At 43.3% G+C, this 15,086-nt stretch overlaps 1 protein-coding gene across 1 annotated transcript; it reads right to left on the reverse strand.

The window, feature by feature from the left end:
• Positions 1–608: 608 nt before the first annotated feature.
• MGST2 (microsomal glutathione S-transferase 2) lies at positions 609–13,284 on the reverse strand (the record flags this gene model as incomplete). The annotated part of the gene is made up of 5 exons (XM_080636070.1): positions 609–741; positions 3,823–3,904; positions 5,785–5,855; positions 7,509–7,608; positions 13,227–13,284. The coding sequence occupies 5 exons, from the start codon at positions 13,282–13,284 to the stop codon at positions 609–611; spliced, it is 444 nt and encodes a 147-aa protein (XP_080492196.1).
• Between the last annotated feature and the right edge of the window lie 1,802 nt (positions 13,285–15,086).

The following is a 15,086-nucleotide window of genomic DNA, read 5'->3' on the forward strand; positions in this document are numbered from 1 at the left end:
ATGTGTTGAACTGTAAATGTGCGTATAAAATCAAAAGGCCTTCTCGCTAGGGTCAAGTGCAGCTTTGAATGTTTTCCTGAAGAAAGCAGTGTTTCCAGGCATGTTTAAACAGCCTCCTGCAGTGGGACTGGATGTGCTTGGAAAACTGGGATCTCGCAGCCACGAACCACGTCACAGCATGTTTTTACAGTTGTGCAGAATGGATGGCACTGCTGGGGGAAGTAAAGAGGAGTAAAGGAACACTACAGAGGCGTTGGCAAAGCTGAAGGACATTGGGTAAGATGGGCTGATGCTCGCAGTGCCAGTTGTAACTAAATTAGTGAATTAATGGCTTTAGTTTGATGTAATTTGTTGACGGTTTACTATACTGTGTGGGAAAACAGGACATTTAATTGCAACTGCAGGTGTGACATGATATTCTGTCTTACTGACTCTTTTTCAAGAGTGTAGGGGAAGGAGAAAGCACAAACAGCTCAGGAAAAAACATGCATTTTCCATTGCAATGGGCTGTTTGCTAAAGAGCTTTGATGCTTTATTCACATGCAGCTTATCATTTTTTGCTGTTCAGGGAAAGCATCCATGTTACTTATTTATTAAAACAAAAATCTTCAGAACCATTTACGGAGTTTCTTCATAATGCTGAAGTCCAGGTATTCATCCAGAAAGCTGTTACCAATCCCTGCTGCACCCAGGGTTACCAAGCAAATTAGAATTATCAAACTCAAATAAAACCCTGTTAACCTAGAAGTGGAAAGCAGAAAGATACTGTTAGAGTGGTACATGATGTGTTTACAGTGAAACTGCTTGTCCACACCAGTTAAGAAGCGTAGAATCAGACAGGATCACTGCTGCAGTGCTATCCTGCAGTGTTTTGGTAATGAGCCATTCCCACATGTGGCTGTTGCTAGGGAGAAAAGAGATTCCCAGTCTCCCCTCTTTGGGAAAATTCTCCCCAGTGTTTCTAAATGTTCATATGGAAGTTAAGAACTTGCTCCAGGATGAAGCTACCTCATCCCAGTACCATGAAGACCTGTAGGTAAAGCCACAAAGAAGCTTGAGCACCTCACCACAACTCTAGGTGCAGGAATGTGGGAGAGAAACCTTAGGGACACAGGGGGAGGGGTCCCTGTCTCTTAGGTCCACATCTGTTGGTTGGGTACTTTCCACTGAGCTGGGAGGTCTGCTTCTAGGTTATCACTTTGACTTGGAGATTGATTTTCGCACCAGAAAGGAAGAGCATTGATCCTAAAAAATCAGTGATTCAGGTACTTGCCAGGGATGGAGAAGATCAGGTTATTTTATTTGTACAAAATGGAAAACTCCCACAGAAGAGGCTGGGAGAGCCCTTCAGCTCTGCAACACTTTTTGAGCACGTGAGCAGGGAGCTTCCCCTCCATGCAAACTCTCTGGGGTCTGCTCTCAGTTGCCTTGGTGCAGACTCTGGTCTGATAAGTATATTTTAGGATTTGCTGCTGGGTTGGCCTCTGCCAGCAGAGCAAGCAACAAAAGGTGTCTTTGGAGAATCCCATCACGTCAGTATTGGAGAGAGCTCTGGGGAGCTTCTCAGCCTTCGGTTTATAGCTACCTATCCCCTTACCCACAGAGGTCAAAGAGATTAGGTGCTCAGGGAGCCTAAGAATCTCTCTGGTGCCTAAAGACTTGATCTAAGTAGTCTTTCTGGGCATGCTGCGTCTATATGTGGATTTGAAAGTGGTGGAGTACGAGATTTTCTCAGTTTCAGGGGAGTATGAAAGAAGTCTTTAGCTGAGCCCTTTAAGTATCTGTCCGAGCCAGCTGGAGGGAAGGGTAGAGGATACAGCTCACTTGCAAAAGTGACTCCAGCACAGAAACCAAGTAGAGGTGCATATTCCTGCTGTGTTCTTAAAAAATCCAGACCTGGCAAATCTGAACTGCAATTCATGTAGTCAAGTGCTCAGGGAAGTATCATAACCAGCTCTTTGAGCGTGTGGAGCTGGTTTGTCTTTGTAATCAGCACAGCTATAGTCAGTGATTCCAGCTGAGAATCAGTGTGAAGACTAATTACCTCTGTGCTGGTAGTGCTGCTGCAGGCTTCTTGTGTGTTTGGGGCCAGGTTCTGCCTGCCTGACTTGTGCTGACCTGTAGCTGAAGTACCCACTGGAGGTTAGCAGCAGGCAGGCCTGCAGTGGCAGGCCTTGTGAGCAAAGCCATTTCCTAGGGCTGCCAGGCTGAATCTTGGCACCCTCTATTCAATGCAAAAATATCAGAGCCTCACCAGAATGCAGAGCTCTAACAGTGAAGCCAGCCACTGTTCTCAGGCCTCCTTGAGAGGCTGAATCTGTTGGTCTAAGAGTACTGAAGTAAAGCATGGGAAAGGTACCTAAAGAGGCCTGCAAAAAAGCTGGAGAGAGACTTTTTACAAGGGCAAGTACCGATACGACAAGAGGGAATGGTTTTAAACTGACAGAGGGGAGATTTAGATTAGGTATTAGGAAGAAGTTCTTCCCTGTGAGGGTGATGAGACACTGGCACAGGTTGCCCAGAGAAGCTGTGGCTGCCCCATCCCTGGCAGTGTTCAAGGCCAGGTTGGACAGGGCTTGGAGCAACCTGGTCTAGTGGAAGGTGTCCCTGCCCGTGGCAGGGGGGTTGAAACCGAGTGATCTTTAAGGTCCTTCCCAACCCAAACCAAAACCATTCTATGATTCTGTGATGATTCTATGATTTCTTGAACAAAGACTTGCTAGTTTGTTGATTAGAGTCCATTATACTCTACTTGTTCATTTATTTACACAGGTTTGCTCCCCAAACTTGCTAGTCTTGTGGCTGGTGTTCACTGCGTCATTTGAACTAGTGCATCTCTTACTAGGAGATACAAAATTATCTCCATTTATTTGCTCTGGCAAACATAGTCTCTCCCTTCTCTTAAGCAACAGGTCTTCCAAAGAGGGTTGATGGAGACTGTAGTGAAGGAGAATGGGAACACCGGTACACAAGCTATAGAAAATAGCCCAGTATTACAGTCTTTCATTGCTGCAGGATCATTCACTACCAAATAGTCTGATACTTTGTATCTTCCTCTAGTAATATACATTACAATTATTTTAATTTTATGATGAGCATGTATTGTGTTATTTTCTTTTTATGACCAGTATGTATGCTGGAAGAAGAGCCTTAGGTCAGGACACAGAATATGGTGCAGTGGCTTCACTGAAACAGGAAATATACAGTGTGTTTGAGTGTTTCTAGTGGAGGGGTATTTTGCCAGTGTGCATGTTTGTGTAGCAGAATTCATGTTTACAAGATGCTGTGCTCTTGTAAACATGAATTCATTAACATGTTTATCTGAAGTTGTGTTCTCTTATCTGCTTGGCAAAAGTTCAACAGCCTACGAGACCAGATTCACTTGCTTCTTTTAGTGCATTTTGTGTGGCTAGAGTAAATCTTAATGTGACAAGCTGAGGAAAAAGGAAAATCTCAGCAGGCAGGCGCAATGCAAGCCTTGCCTGAGCAATCTCCCATTCATTCTACAGCAGTCCTGAGCTGCAACACTGTGCTGCTGTTTTCAGACCTCTCTGAGTCTGGCTGCCGTTCTTCTCAGTACAAAGCAGGCACTCACAAGGTGAGCATCAAACCTTTTTCCTCTTGTGACCTGTAGCACACGCACAACGTAACCTAGGCTTCTACTCTTATAGCCAGCCCTCTTCCTGCTTCAGACCTCTCACTGACACTTTACACGTGTTGCATTCAGTTATAGTCACTTTCCATTGCCAGCCTTTGCCTCTCAGCCCAGCTTCAGACCACAGCCTGGAGCTTTTAACCTGCATTCAGTTGGTAACTCCTTACCTTCCTTTCACAGACTGTGTGTAACCACGGAAGTACCTGTAGCGGGCAAACATGTACAGCACACCCAGAAAGGAAGCTAATTCTAATAAAGAAAAGATTAGTAGGGTGAAAAAAAAGTTAGAAAACTTAAAAATGACAATTGTGAACGCTAACCATTAGGGTTAACCACTTTAATGATGTTTTCTATTTATATAGCTCTGGAGATTTTCATAGCTACCCATACCCTGAGAAGTTCTTTTGGGAAAGAATTATTATGTATGTATCCTTAAACATTCACTACAGGAGGCTCTTGATATGGGTTTACAGATAGAGGTGGTCATAAGACTGTCCAGAAAAATCTCAAAGTATTCCCAGAAAAGGAGCTCTTAAGACCTGACAGGAATCTGTAGCTCCCCCCTAGGTTGTCAGTTATCCCAGAGACAGAATAGTGGGTTGGAGCGCTGTGGCTTGACCCAGCACTGTCATTTCTTATTGTTATGGCAGTTCATGCTAAAGGGGAGTGTTTGTTTTGGAAAGAGAATCTTATTTATGTTGTTAATAACCTGCTTTGCATTTATATAGCAGCTTTTATCCAAGAACATGGGAGAAGGCTGTAGTGAAGTTAGCTTTCTGACCTCCCTGAGGGAAGAGTATAAAGTCACCTCCATTTGATAGATGGAGCAGGGTGTGTAGGTCAGTCGTATTATCCAGGACTAAGCAGTGCTAGTTAATTCTGTGTTCTTTCAAACGCTGTGAGCAAGTATCACAGAGGACAGCTTTTACTGTGCTCTGGATTAACTCATGTAAACATGCCTATGGGAGATACTCAGCTGAAAAAATGACTTAGAGGGGAGGTTAAAGCAATCCTTTTTTTACATGTGACAGCACCATCCATGTTGCTGGCTAGCAACTGTGATGTTCTTTGATTCAAGTGTCTATGAGCACATGTATTACTTCACATGCAGTTGTTGACTTGACTGGTGCTACTTTGAGTTTACATTGGATTTGCAAAAGAGATGGGACTGTAGCTATAAGAAAGCCTCAAACCAAAATGACAGAGAATTGAGAAGAAAGCTAGCTGTTCAGGATGGAGTGGGCATGAGCTAGTTATCCTTTCTCCAGCCCACAGACTTCATGCTTCTAAAAACATCAGCTGGGGAAGGTTTAAGAGAGCAGAATGCAAAAGTTAGGCTCTGTCAAAAGTTTTGGCTCTATCACAGTCCACCCTATCACTGTTAGGAGATAGCATGGACCGACCTTCAAAAGACCAACAGAGTGAGAGGTATGAAAGCTCTGTGGTGTCTAAGCTCAGAACATTAGGTAAAAAAATGCCCCCCCCCCCCCCTAGGTGCCTGGGAAAACACGATAGGTTTTCAGGAGTCCCTGCTGCATACTGAAAGTACAGTATGTAGGGCTGGAGATGCTGCTGTTATGACTGTACTTCAGTGCTACGTCCCAGTACAAACAAATGAATCATAGCCCCGTGGTGGTGTCACTCATCTGGGATGTAAAAATCCAAAGCTTCCCTGGCTTGAGCTCTGTCTCCACCAGCTGGGGTCCAGCCACAGGGATGAGTGCTCTGACCTGAGTCATTTCAGGCAGCCTCCTCCCAAGGAACAATAGCTATGCTTGATGTCCTGGTAGAACTGTCCCATAACATGCAAATAGTTGTTCAGGGAAGCATCCGGGAGCTGCTTTTCTGAATGATTCACCCTGAAAATCCACTGACTGTATGACAGATGTGCCACATACTGGCTGCTTGGTTTGCACAGAGAAGTAAAAGCTGGTGGGCCTATGTGAAATGCCATGACTAAGTGGGGATTTCAGTGTCACAGAGCACTATTCTAGGAAGGCTGTGCTAAGACAATGCAATTAAAAGGAGGGGAAAAGATGTCTACAGCAATTTGCCTCCTTACAAAACTAAAATGTTTCAAAAAGTTATGTAAAACGTCTCAGTCCAAGATGAAAATGAAAAGTGTTTACCTTGATTAAAAAACCACCCCGCAGTCCAGAGGGCAGTCAGGAATATTGGGTAAAACTCCACACAGTTTTGTCTGCAGAATAAATTTGAAAGAACATTATTAGCCTGGAATGGAAAAGAACTATGGGTGGGATTTTCAAAGAGAATCAGCTTTGGCCTCATTTTATTGCCACTAAAGTGAATGCTATTGAATCCAGTGGGAGCACAATCAAGCCAGAATTAGACACTCTTAAAAATTTTCTTCTTTTTAATCTCAGATACAGATTGTTTAAAATATTTTCCTGGTACTAAAACTTGGACAAGGGTCTAGGGTCTGGATCCCAGCTACATGGAAATAAATGGGACAAATTATCCTAACCAAGTGCCTTTGCAGCAGAGGCATGCAGGACATGGAACTGTTGGAACAAGTCCGGAGGAGGGCCACGAGGATGATCAGGGGACTGGAGCACCTCCCGTATGAAGATAGGCTGAGAAAGTTGAGGCTGTTCAGCCTGGAGAAGAGAAGGCTGCGTGGAGACCTCATAGCAGCCTTCCAGTATCTGAAGGGGGCCTACAAGGATGCTGGGGAGGGACTGTTCATCAGGGACTGTAGTGACAGGACAAGGGGTAACGGGTTAAAACTTAAACAGGGGAAGTTTAGATTGGATATAAGGAAGAAATTCTTTACTGAGAGGGTGGTGAGGCACTGGAATGGGTTGCCCAGGGAAGTTGTGAATGCTCAATCCTTGGCGGTGTTCAAGGCCAGGTTGGATGAGGCCTTGGGTGGCATGGTTTAATGTGAGGTGTCCCTGCCCATGGCAGGGGGGTTGGAACTAGATGATCTTAAGGTCCTTTCCAACCCTAACTATTCTATGATTCTATGATTCTATGATTCCAGCACATGAATGAGATGTTAATCACTTCTCTCCATACTCAGTATGCAAGTTTATGGGTCAGCATTCCTGGGCCTGCAAGAGGAAGCACAGAGCTGTGCGTAGGCAGCTTGGATTGCTCTGCTGAGGCCAGCTGCCTTTATGAAGTGCTATCAGGCACAGACAGCTCATGACAGATCTTCTTACGGCCAGGACCATAACAACTTTATTTGTGGACATCGTCAGTTTTCCCACCAATGTTTTCTTGGTTGTTCTGAATTAATTTCTTTTTAATGCATTAGGCATCCTTCTATATCTAACATGTTCTGTTATCTAACATGTTGCCTGATGGCTATGTCTAGTTATTGTTAACTGTTACAGATACAGTTACAGCAGATAGAATTGTTTGAAATAAATATAAATACTTTTGCATAGGGTCATTAGCTAATCACAGACTGAAGCCCTTTAGGAAAACAGTCTTCTTAGACAGGCTGTTCCACTGTTACTATGAAGACAGAGGTTTTCTATGCTCTTGTCTTCCAGAGTTTGATGTCAGCCACAGCCCAAGAACGGACAGCACAGCTTGCTAGATACAGAACATTTGCATTCCTTAAGTTACAATCCATTAGCTCTCAGCCCTTGCTTAGGTTTGGGTAATCTAACTGCCTAGTTTGATCAGAATTTGAGCAGTGACTGTTTTAAACGAGTTAAACTTACCCCTGAACGGTTTGAAAAGCAACTTGCTCATAATTTTCTTTATTTCCTTTTTGAGCAAAGGATGCAAAGAAAAGGAAACATTTCAAGACAACGTTTTTGCTTCTCCTCTGGACTGAATTGTTATTTTTTGCCACCAACTTAATGATCTCTGGACTTACTGTGCACGAAATGTTCTGTCAAACTCTGGAGCTCCAGTGACAGCTGGGGGGATGACCTTGTGCTTCATTCTTGATTTCCCCACCAGCCAAGCAAAATGACCTGCAAGCAAGAATAAGTGCTCATGAATTGCACAGTTCTTTGGTTCAGATGCACATGTCAGTAATTTTTAAAAGAGAGATCATTATTCTTCAGCTCTTTCCGTTCTGTTTGACAGAGACCAATAGAAGATAAACTAGTTTTCCCTACAAAAGTTTACATCTTATCTTTAAGAGTGACACTCACAAGGAAGGGGGGAAATTGCTCTTTCAGGAATACATTCATTCTCTTTTTGCATTTGCTGCACTTGCAGTGACTTCAATATCCTTCTGCCTCACCTGAATCCTAGAGCTGCACAGCCTAGGAACAGTCCAGTCACACTGCATTGGCACTGTGCTGCCTTAGCAGTACCTCAGTAACCAGATTGCACTGACAGAGGTCGCTTCTCTACTTCCTGGAAGAACATACAGTCATTTTGATTTAGTGACACTAAGAGCTGTGATGCTTTGAAGTATGGGGCAGTGTTACATCTTTGGAAACAAAAATCAGGTAGCTGCTTTTTTAAGGTTATTTATCCATATCTTATAGCACATGCTTTTCCATCTATTGTTCTCTCAAACTCTCAAAATACAGCATGTTGGAAAGAGCAGAGAGCTGCAGCTGGGGAGACTGTATCCTGTTCCCTGCCCTCCACCTCATCTGCTGGAGAGCTCTCAGAGCTATCTGTTTCAGATCTATGCTGTTTCCACTTCCACTCATTGGACCTGATAGTATTTACCTGTCTTGTAAAAACCATTTTTAGAGCTCATGCAGTGCAATGAAGAAGACAGGTTACTTACTGTATGGTGACTAAATATCAGCTACAAAAAAACCCCAAACCAATCAAACACTATCTCTGCTCTTCTGATCTGTATTTCTAAGATCACTTCTGATGTATACATGTGTACCTCATTTTACTGATGTTGTTATTGTAAAAGTCTCCCCTTTAAAGTTGAACAAAGGCTTGCAAGGACAAAAGGCAATAGGCAGCAATTTTCTGTATGCAGCAGAGCTATTAGGCATCACTCTGTCTGATTTTAAAACTCTCTGCATACCTGGAGTTATTTTTCCAGCCATGTCATAGCCACCCTGTATGAGAAGCTTGCTGTCTGTCTTGTGCCTAAACTTTACCTGGATCCAGAAACCAGGCACCCACCTGAGTTCACTAAAAAGACTTGTCTAAAGGGGAAGCCTAGAGAATACCTTCTGTCCTCCCTTCTGGGAGCAGTGGTATTAAAATACAGCTGGAGAGCTTAGTGGTGCTGCCCTGTGCACTTCTTACGCCTTAGCCTTGTGGCAAAGCCTTTTCCCAAAAAGGCATTTTCCCTCCTGTCTTCTCCCCATGTAAGTAATTACAGGCTGTGTTCAAGTGACCTCGTACCCTTGCTCTCCGGAGACTAAACAGAGCAACTCAGGATCTCTCTGTGAGGCAGGTTTACAGGACCTTTCACTGTATTAGCATGGAGCGAGACCTCCTCTGCTTCCACCCTCGTATCTCATGTTATGCCTGGTGATTTATCTGTTAATTTGACACCTTATAGAGCTTCAGAAAGGAAGGGAAGGTTTAGGGAACATGCTTCAGGGAGACTGAAACCCATGAATGCACAAGAATTACCTCTGAGAAATATTTTCCTGGAAAACTTAACTGAAAAGTTGCTTTTTAACTTCTGTCACCCTCAAAATAATTTATTTTTCATGACAAATGCTACTATGTGCTGGCAAATCATAGAATAGTTAGGGTTGGAAAGGACCTTGAGATCATCTAGTTCCAACCCCCCTGCCATGGGCAGGGACACCTCACACTAAACCATGCCACCCAAGGCTTTGTCCAACCTGGTCTTGAACACCGCCAGGGATGGAGCATTCACAACTTCCCTGGGCAACCCATTCCAGTGCCTCACCACACTCTCAGTAAAGAATTTCTTCCTTAGATCCAATCTAAACTTCCCCTGTTTAAGTTTTAACCCGTTACCCCTTGTCCTGTCACTACAGTCCCTGATGAACAGTCCATCCCCAGCATCCTTGTAGGCCCCCTTCAGATACTGGAAGGCTGCTATGAGGTCTCCACGCAGCCTTCTCTTCTCCAGACTGAACAGCCCCAACTTTCTCAGCCTGTCTCCATAGGGGAGGTGCTCCAGTCCCCTGATCATCCTCGTGGCCCTCCTCTGGACTTGTTCCAACAGTTCCATGTCCTTTTTATGTTGAGGACACCAGAACTGCACACAATACTCCAAGTGAGGTTGGCTTTCTGGGCTGCGAGCGCACACTGAAGCCAGCTCATGTTCATTTTCTCATGGATCAACACTCCCAAGTCCTCCTCCACAGGGCTGCTCTGAATCTCTTCTCCTCCCAACCTGTAGCTGTGCCTGGTATTGCTCTGACCCAGGTGTAGGACCTTGCACTTGGCATGGTTAAACTTCATAAGGTTGGCATCAGCCCACTTCACAAGCGTGTTGAGGTCCCTCTGGATGGCATTCCTTCCCTCCAGTGTATCAACCGAACCACACAGCTTGGTGTCATTGGCAAACTTGCTGAGGGCGCAGTCCTCCCTGGCTTATCAGTCAAAGTGGTAGGTGAGCCGTAGTGTTTTGTGCAACGATGGTTTTAGCGAGCAATGAGTTCCTTGTTTTCTGGCCACAATGAGCCACTCAATGCTTAGAACCAGCCTGGGGCCAGTTTTTTTTCTACTCAGGAACTAAGGCAAGCCAACGCAGGTCATTGCATCCAAATCAGTCGAATAAGAAGATTAAGGCACTGTAGGAGCCAAATTGTTTTTGTTCAGTACAGTTAACCAAAGCAAATTGTCAAAGCCATGGTATAACCCTGGTCTCAGCTGTACATGATTTGCCCTTGTACTGCTTGGTGAACAAGACTTTGGTTTGAGGGGCATAGATGTAGGCATGCGAGACTGGCTGACCATAAGCAGAAACAGGTTGTGCTACTACCGTAGCACAGCTGACCATCATAAAATCTACTTCTTTAGTGGTTTCCACTGTGATTGATGGGGACTTTTCTTCAATTAGGGGCAAGTGGGCTTTTATGCGCCATGGAAAACCAAGCTGTGGCATGGGAGAACTAAAGTCATGTCTGTCACCTTAAAAGAAAAGGTGAGCCTGGTGTGCCGAACAAGACATGTGCCAACCAGGGGCTCAAAATGAGTTCAGGAGAGGAATAATTACTGTATTTTTGTTAACTGCATAGGACTCGCCTTCTAGTTCCTTTCTAGTGAATGGAAAGTAGTGATCTAACCCCAGAGTTTTGTGATTATGGCTTAGCAAGGGCTAAAGTATAGAATAAAGCAATGGGAGAGCTCTTCTGTCCCACCCACCAGAAGGCCTGTCGTGGGGACTCCAGAAAGCATTGCAGCAGGAGTAAGCAAAGATTTTCATAGCCTTTTTTCCTCATGTACCAAGTTGTTAAATTCTAGCAGGCTAAATTACATGATTGAGGTAGTTACAAAATATGCTTGACTTGCCTTTGTTTGCCTTTTCTTGCTTTCATTTTCAGGTGGCATTTATGGTTACTGAGTTAATACCTTTAGTCTGAAAATATGGGACAAAGCAGGCTTCCATGGACCATTGCTCTCAAACATTTTATATGCGTTAAAAAGCCTGTAGAGAAGCTGCTACCTGTATCACAGTACATGATGGTGCATGTTAATCTGCACAGCCTGGCCTAACAACCTTTAAAAAAAATCAAATGTCTTTTTAATAATGTCTTGCTAGGTCCTGGGATTACTAAAAGGGATTTAAAAAGGTGCTAGTTCAGATAGATACTTCAAAATAGAGGAGTAGTGGGACTCCTGTGCTCCCTGTACTCTCCTGTATCAATAACTAGGATTCATTCTGTCCTTTCATTGGATTCCCTTGTTTTCCCATCACTCTACAAAACACTAATCTCTCAAGCAGATCTTAGCTGCTTAAAACTGGATTCATGTCTGGAAACCACTTCTTGCATTGTGTCTGCTCTTTCTTTCTACCCTAGAGCATTTCTTGCACAGATTAATCTTTGACTGACCTGATTCCTTGAATAACTCATGGTTCTGAGACACTAAACCTTGTACCTCTGAAGACTGCTAAGTGAAACCTGACTTGCAGCACTGCTTCAAGGAGGTCATACTTCCCATTAGCACCTCCCTAACTCAGGACCAGAGGTTCAGCAGAAAAAATAGAAGAGCAAAGAGAGCACCCAGTGTTGTGCACGTGCGGTGTATTTTGCTCACAGCAAGCAATCACAAGCTGAGTTAACCCCCTTGTATGAGCTGGTTATAACATGATTATGGTGCCAGTTTCACAATGTTCATTTGAACTCTGATAAGTTAAGTTGTGTTGGTTTGCCCATGCTAGAAAGCATGCTGAGAGTAAGCCAAGCTGTGATGAATTAGATCAGCACATCAGATTCATACACAGGCTTCTCTTTGGGCTTGACGTTAGACTGTCTGTGTAAATTCAAACCCAGGTTATCTTGTCTTTTATGTCCTTTTAACTAAGATAAACTCCTATAGATTAACTACCACAAGAAAGAGCATACGTGTTTTCCCCCTCCCTTCACAGTTTCAGTATCTTACAATTCCTTGAATTTTCAAACTGCAGCCCTTTTCTGGATAATGTTTGGTTTTGATCCTCCAAACTTTTACATTAAAAATCAAGGCAGGCAAGTTAAACTTTCACAGAAGTTGATGATAAATATTGCCACCAGACAGAAATGTTCTGTGAAGATCACAAGGGAAGGGTATGGCTGATCTGATGACAGAAAAAGTAGATGTAAGTTTTAAGGGCTTTTTATTTGCCTTCTGTTGTGTTGGGCTTCTTTTAATCTGGAAAGGTCCCATTCTCAAGATTATTTTCTGCCAGGTACAAATGTTATTTCTTAATCTCATACTAATATAGCACAAATGTCTTCAAAATGTACCTTGTTTCCTGGTGTAAACACAACTGTATGAATCGACATATTTCAAAGACAATAATGACAAGCATTAAAAATGCTACTGCAGTTTTAGACATACATAGCAAAAGAGCGTCTCAGACTTGACCACTTCTTTCCCTAGTCCTTGATTCTCAGAGGCATATCAGCAGGGCATAAAATAAGTCCATTTAGATCTTAAAGAAATGTAATGATGAGGAAAGATATAATACGGAATATCTCCTATTATTGCTGCCTGGTGTATAGGTTTGCTGCTTTCTTTCATTTCAGATACTTAGTATATATCTCTATTTCAGGAAACAGCTTTTACAGCACTTTCAATCCAGCACTGGGGTATTTGATTTCATAAATTTACTCTCACTTTAGAGGTTTTCAGTTGTATAGGTGCCTAAATAAGAAACGAAACCAAGACATGATGTGGCTTTGGGGTTACTTTACGTCTAGTTACATGCTCTCACAACAGCACGATTCCAAAAAGTCAGCAAACAAAATAGAACTGAAAACAAATCAGTTTCTCCCACAGGGAAAAGTAATCTATCACAGTGAGCCAGCTCCCTCTCAGGCTGCAGAGAGAGTAAACAATGCGCTGGTGAGAAAATCTTAGGAGTTCTTGGGAATTAAAGTCACGGAGCAGCCAGTTTACCATTAAATAATTTCCAGTGCTTCAGAACTGGTAGAAGCCTCCCCCAGCCCCAGCCACGCAACCCCACACATCTTACATTGCTGGAGGGTGGAAAGAAGAGAGACAGCCGCAAGGAAAATTAAATCACCAGCCATGTTCCCACCAGCTTCCGTGTGCGAGCAGGATGTGTGTATAGGGGAGAGAGCTTGAGTGAGCAATGAGGAAAAACAACAGGTGGGAGAATTACAGTGCTTTTCAGCAGTGCAACAAAGGCCTGCCCAGGAAATAACACAGCCTAACTTTTTAAATCAAGAGTGCAGAATTACAGCCATTTTTCATTGCAGTTCAGATGCAGTTAGCCCGCCCTGCCTGCTTCTTGCCTGCGTGAAAGCGCCGAGAGAACAAAACCAGCCTTCCCTGCCTCTGTGGATTCAGCTGATCTTTTACGTCTTCGGTTTCAGTTGCAATCTCTTTGGGGGTGAGGACTTTTTGTTCCGTGTTTTTACAGGGTCTGGTGCAGTGAGGTCTGTGTCCATCACTAGTAGCGCCACTTGAGAGCAGCAGGTGCCGGAGACATGAGGGAGGAGCAGAGCTTTGTATCATACCTACATTTCATTTAGGGTTTTGCCCAACATGCAGAACTTGGGCTCTGGCAGGTGACATGACAGCCACTTTATAGCCGGTCAGCATGCAGAAAGGAATTGCTCAGGATAGTTCAAAGGGTAAAACAACTGACAGAGGAAGAAACATCTGCCCTCACTTTACTGCCTGGGCGACACTTCCTATAGCTTATTCCTGGCCCTAAAAAATGAGAGAGATTCTCTCAAGGAACATTTTTTTCATCAGCTAACCTTAGCTAACAGGAAGCTTAGTGTTGTTAGCCTTTATGATCCCATAAGACTGCTGGAACAAAACCAGTGTAATGTTTGTTGCTACTCCAGGATTGTTCACTGTGCCCCAGCTGATATTAAAGTGGGATATTGCATTGACTTAATTTAAGTTTGCTGATTTTAAAAGCTAATGTAAAAAGGACTTTCAATCAGTTATTTCACCTTTCCAAATTTTAAAAGGTTGTTTCTTAGGTATTCTTTCAGGATATTGTTCTTTCTGAAGATTGGAAGAGTAGATATCATGTAATAACAGTAGTTGGATGTTTGTGCTTTGAAACTCTCTAATTGGTGATTTATGTGCTTTAATTGCAGTTCCTGTTGTAGTATGGGTTGGCTTTCTGACCACATGGTCTTTCTATGTTTTTAGGGGCAGGCTCAGAAATGTTCAAAGCACTGTCACCCTGGTATAGGGAAGTGAAGGAAAACTCCGACAGAGCCAGTTGTTTGAACAGTTAAAACCACAAGAGCTAAACATTTTAAGGCCAGCTGACATGGAAGTTATGGGTTTTTTTCTGACTTTATTCAAAGGATGTGAATTTCAAAATGGCAATGGGCATGCAAAATCCAGCAAAGACTGACTTAGAAGTTAGCAGGAATACACTTTAGGGCAAGGGGTTAAATCGACAGAAATATTCTAAGTAACATGTCCATTATGGCTGAGCTACAGTCTGCTTAATACTGTGCTCACTTTCCACTGGTAGTAGTTGCCTATAGATCTCTAATGCTTTTAGTCATATGTAGTCCACAGCCAATGTTATGTTTACTCCCTGTGTAACCCAGAATAGAAAGTCAGATCATGTACAAAACAAGGTTGGGTTTATTTATGATTGTGGAAATACAGTAGTACCTCAGATGCCCAGAGTTTTATGATGTGCATAAGCCCCAATATATAAATAGATGCCAGGATCAGCCACAAGATTTCTTTCAGGACATTCTGACAGCTTGGCTGTGGCTGATTTCTCAGCTTGCCCCTCATGAATGTAATTCAATTTTGCATTCCCTTCACTTGCATGTATTTCATATGTGCTTTGCTTATCCCTGCTTCTGTCGAAGCATGTGTTCTGCAG

Source organism: Psittacula echo (assembly GCF_963264785.1).
Source record: "Psittacula echo genome assembly, chromosome: 1".
In the NCBI taxonomy this organism is placed as follows: domain Eukaryota; kingdom Metazoa; phylum Chordata; class Aves; order Psittaciformes; family Psittacidae; genus Psittacula; species Psittacula echo.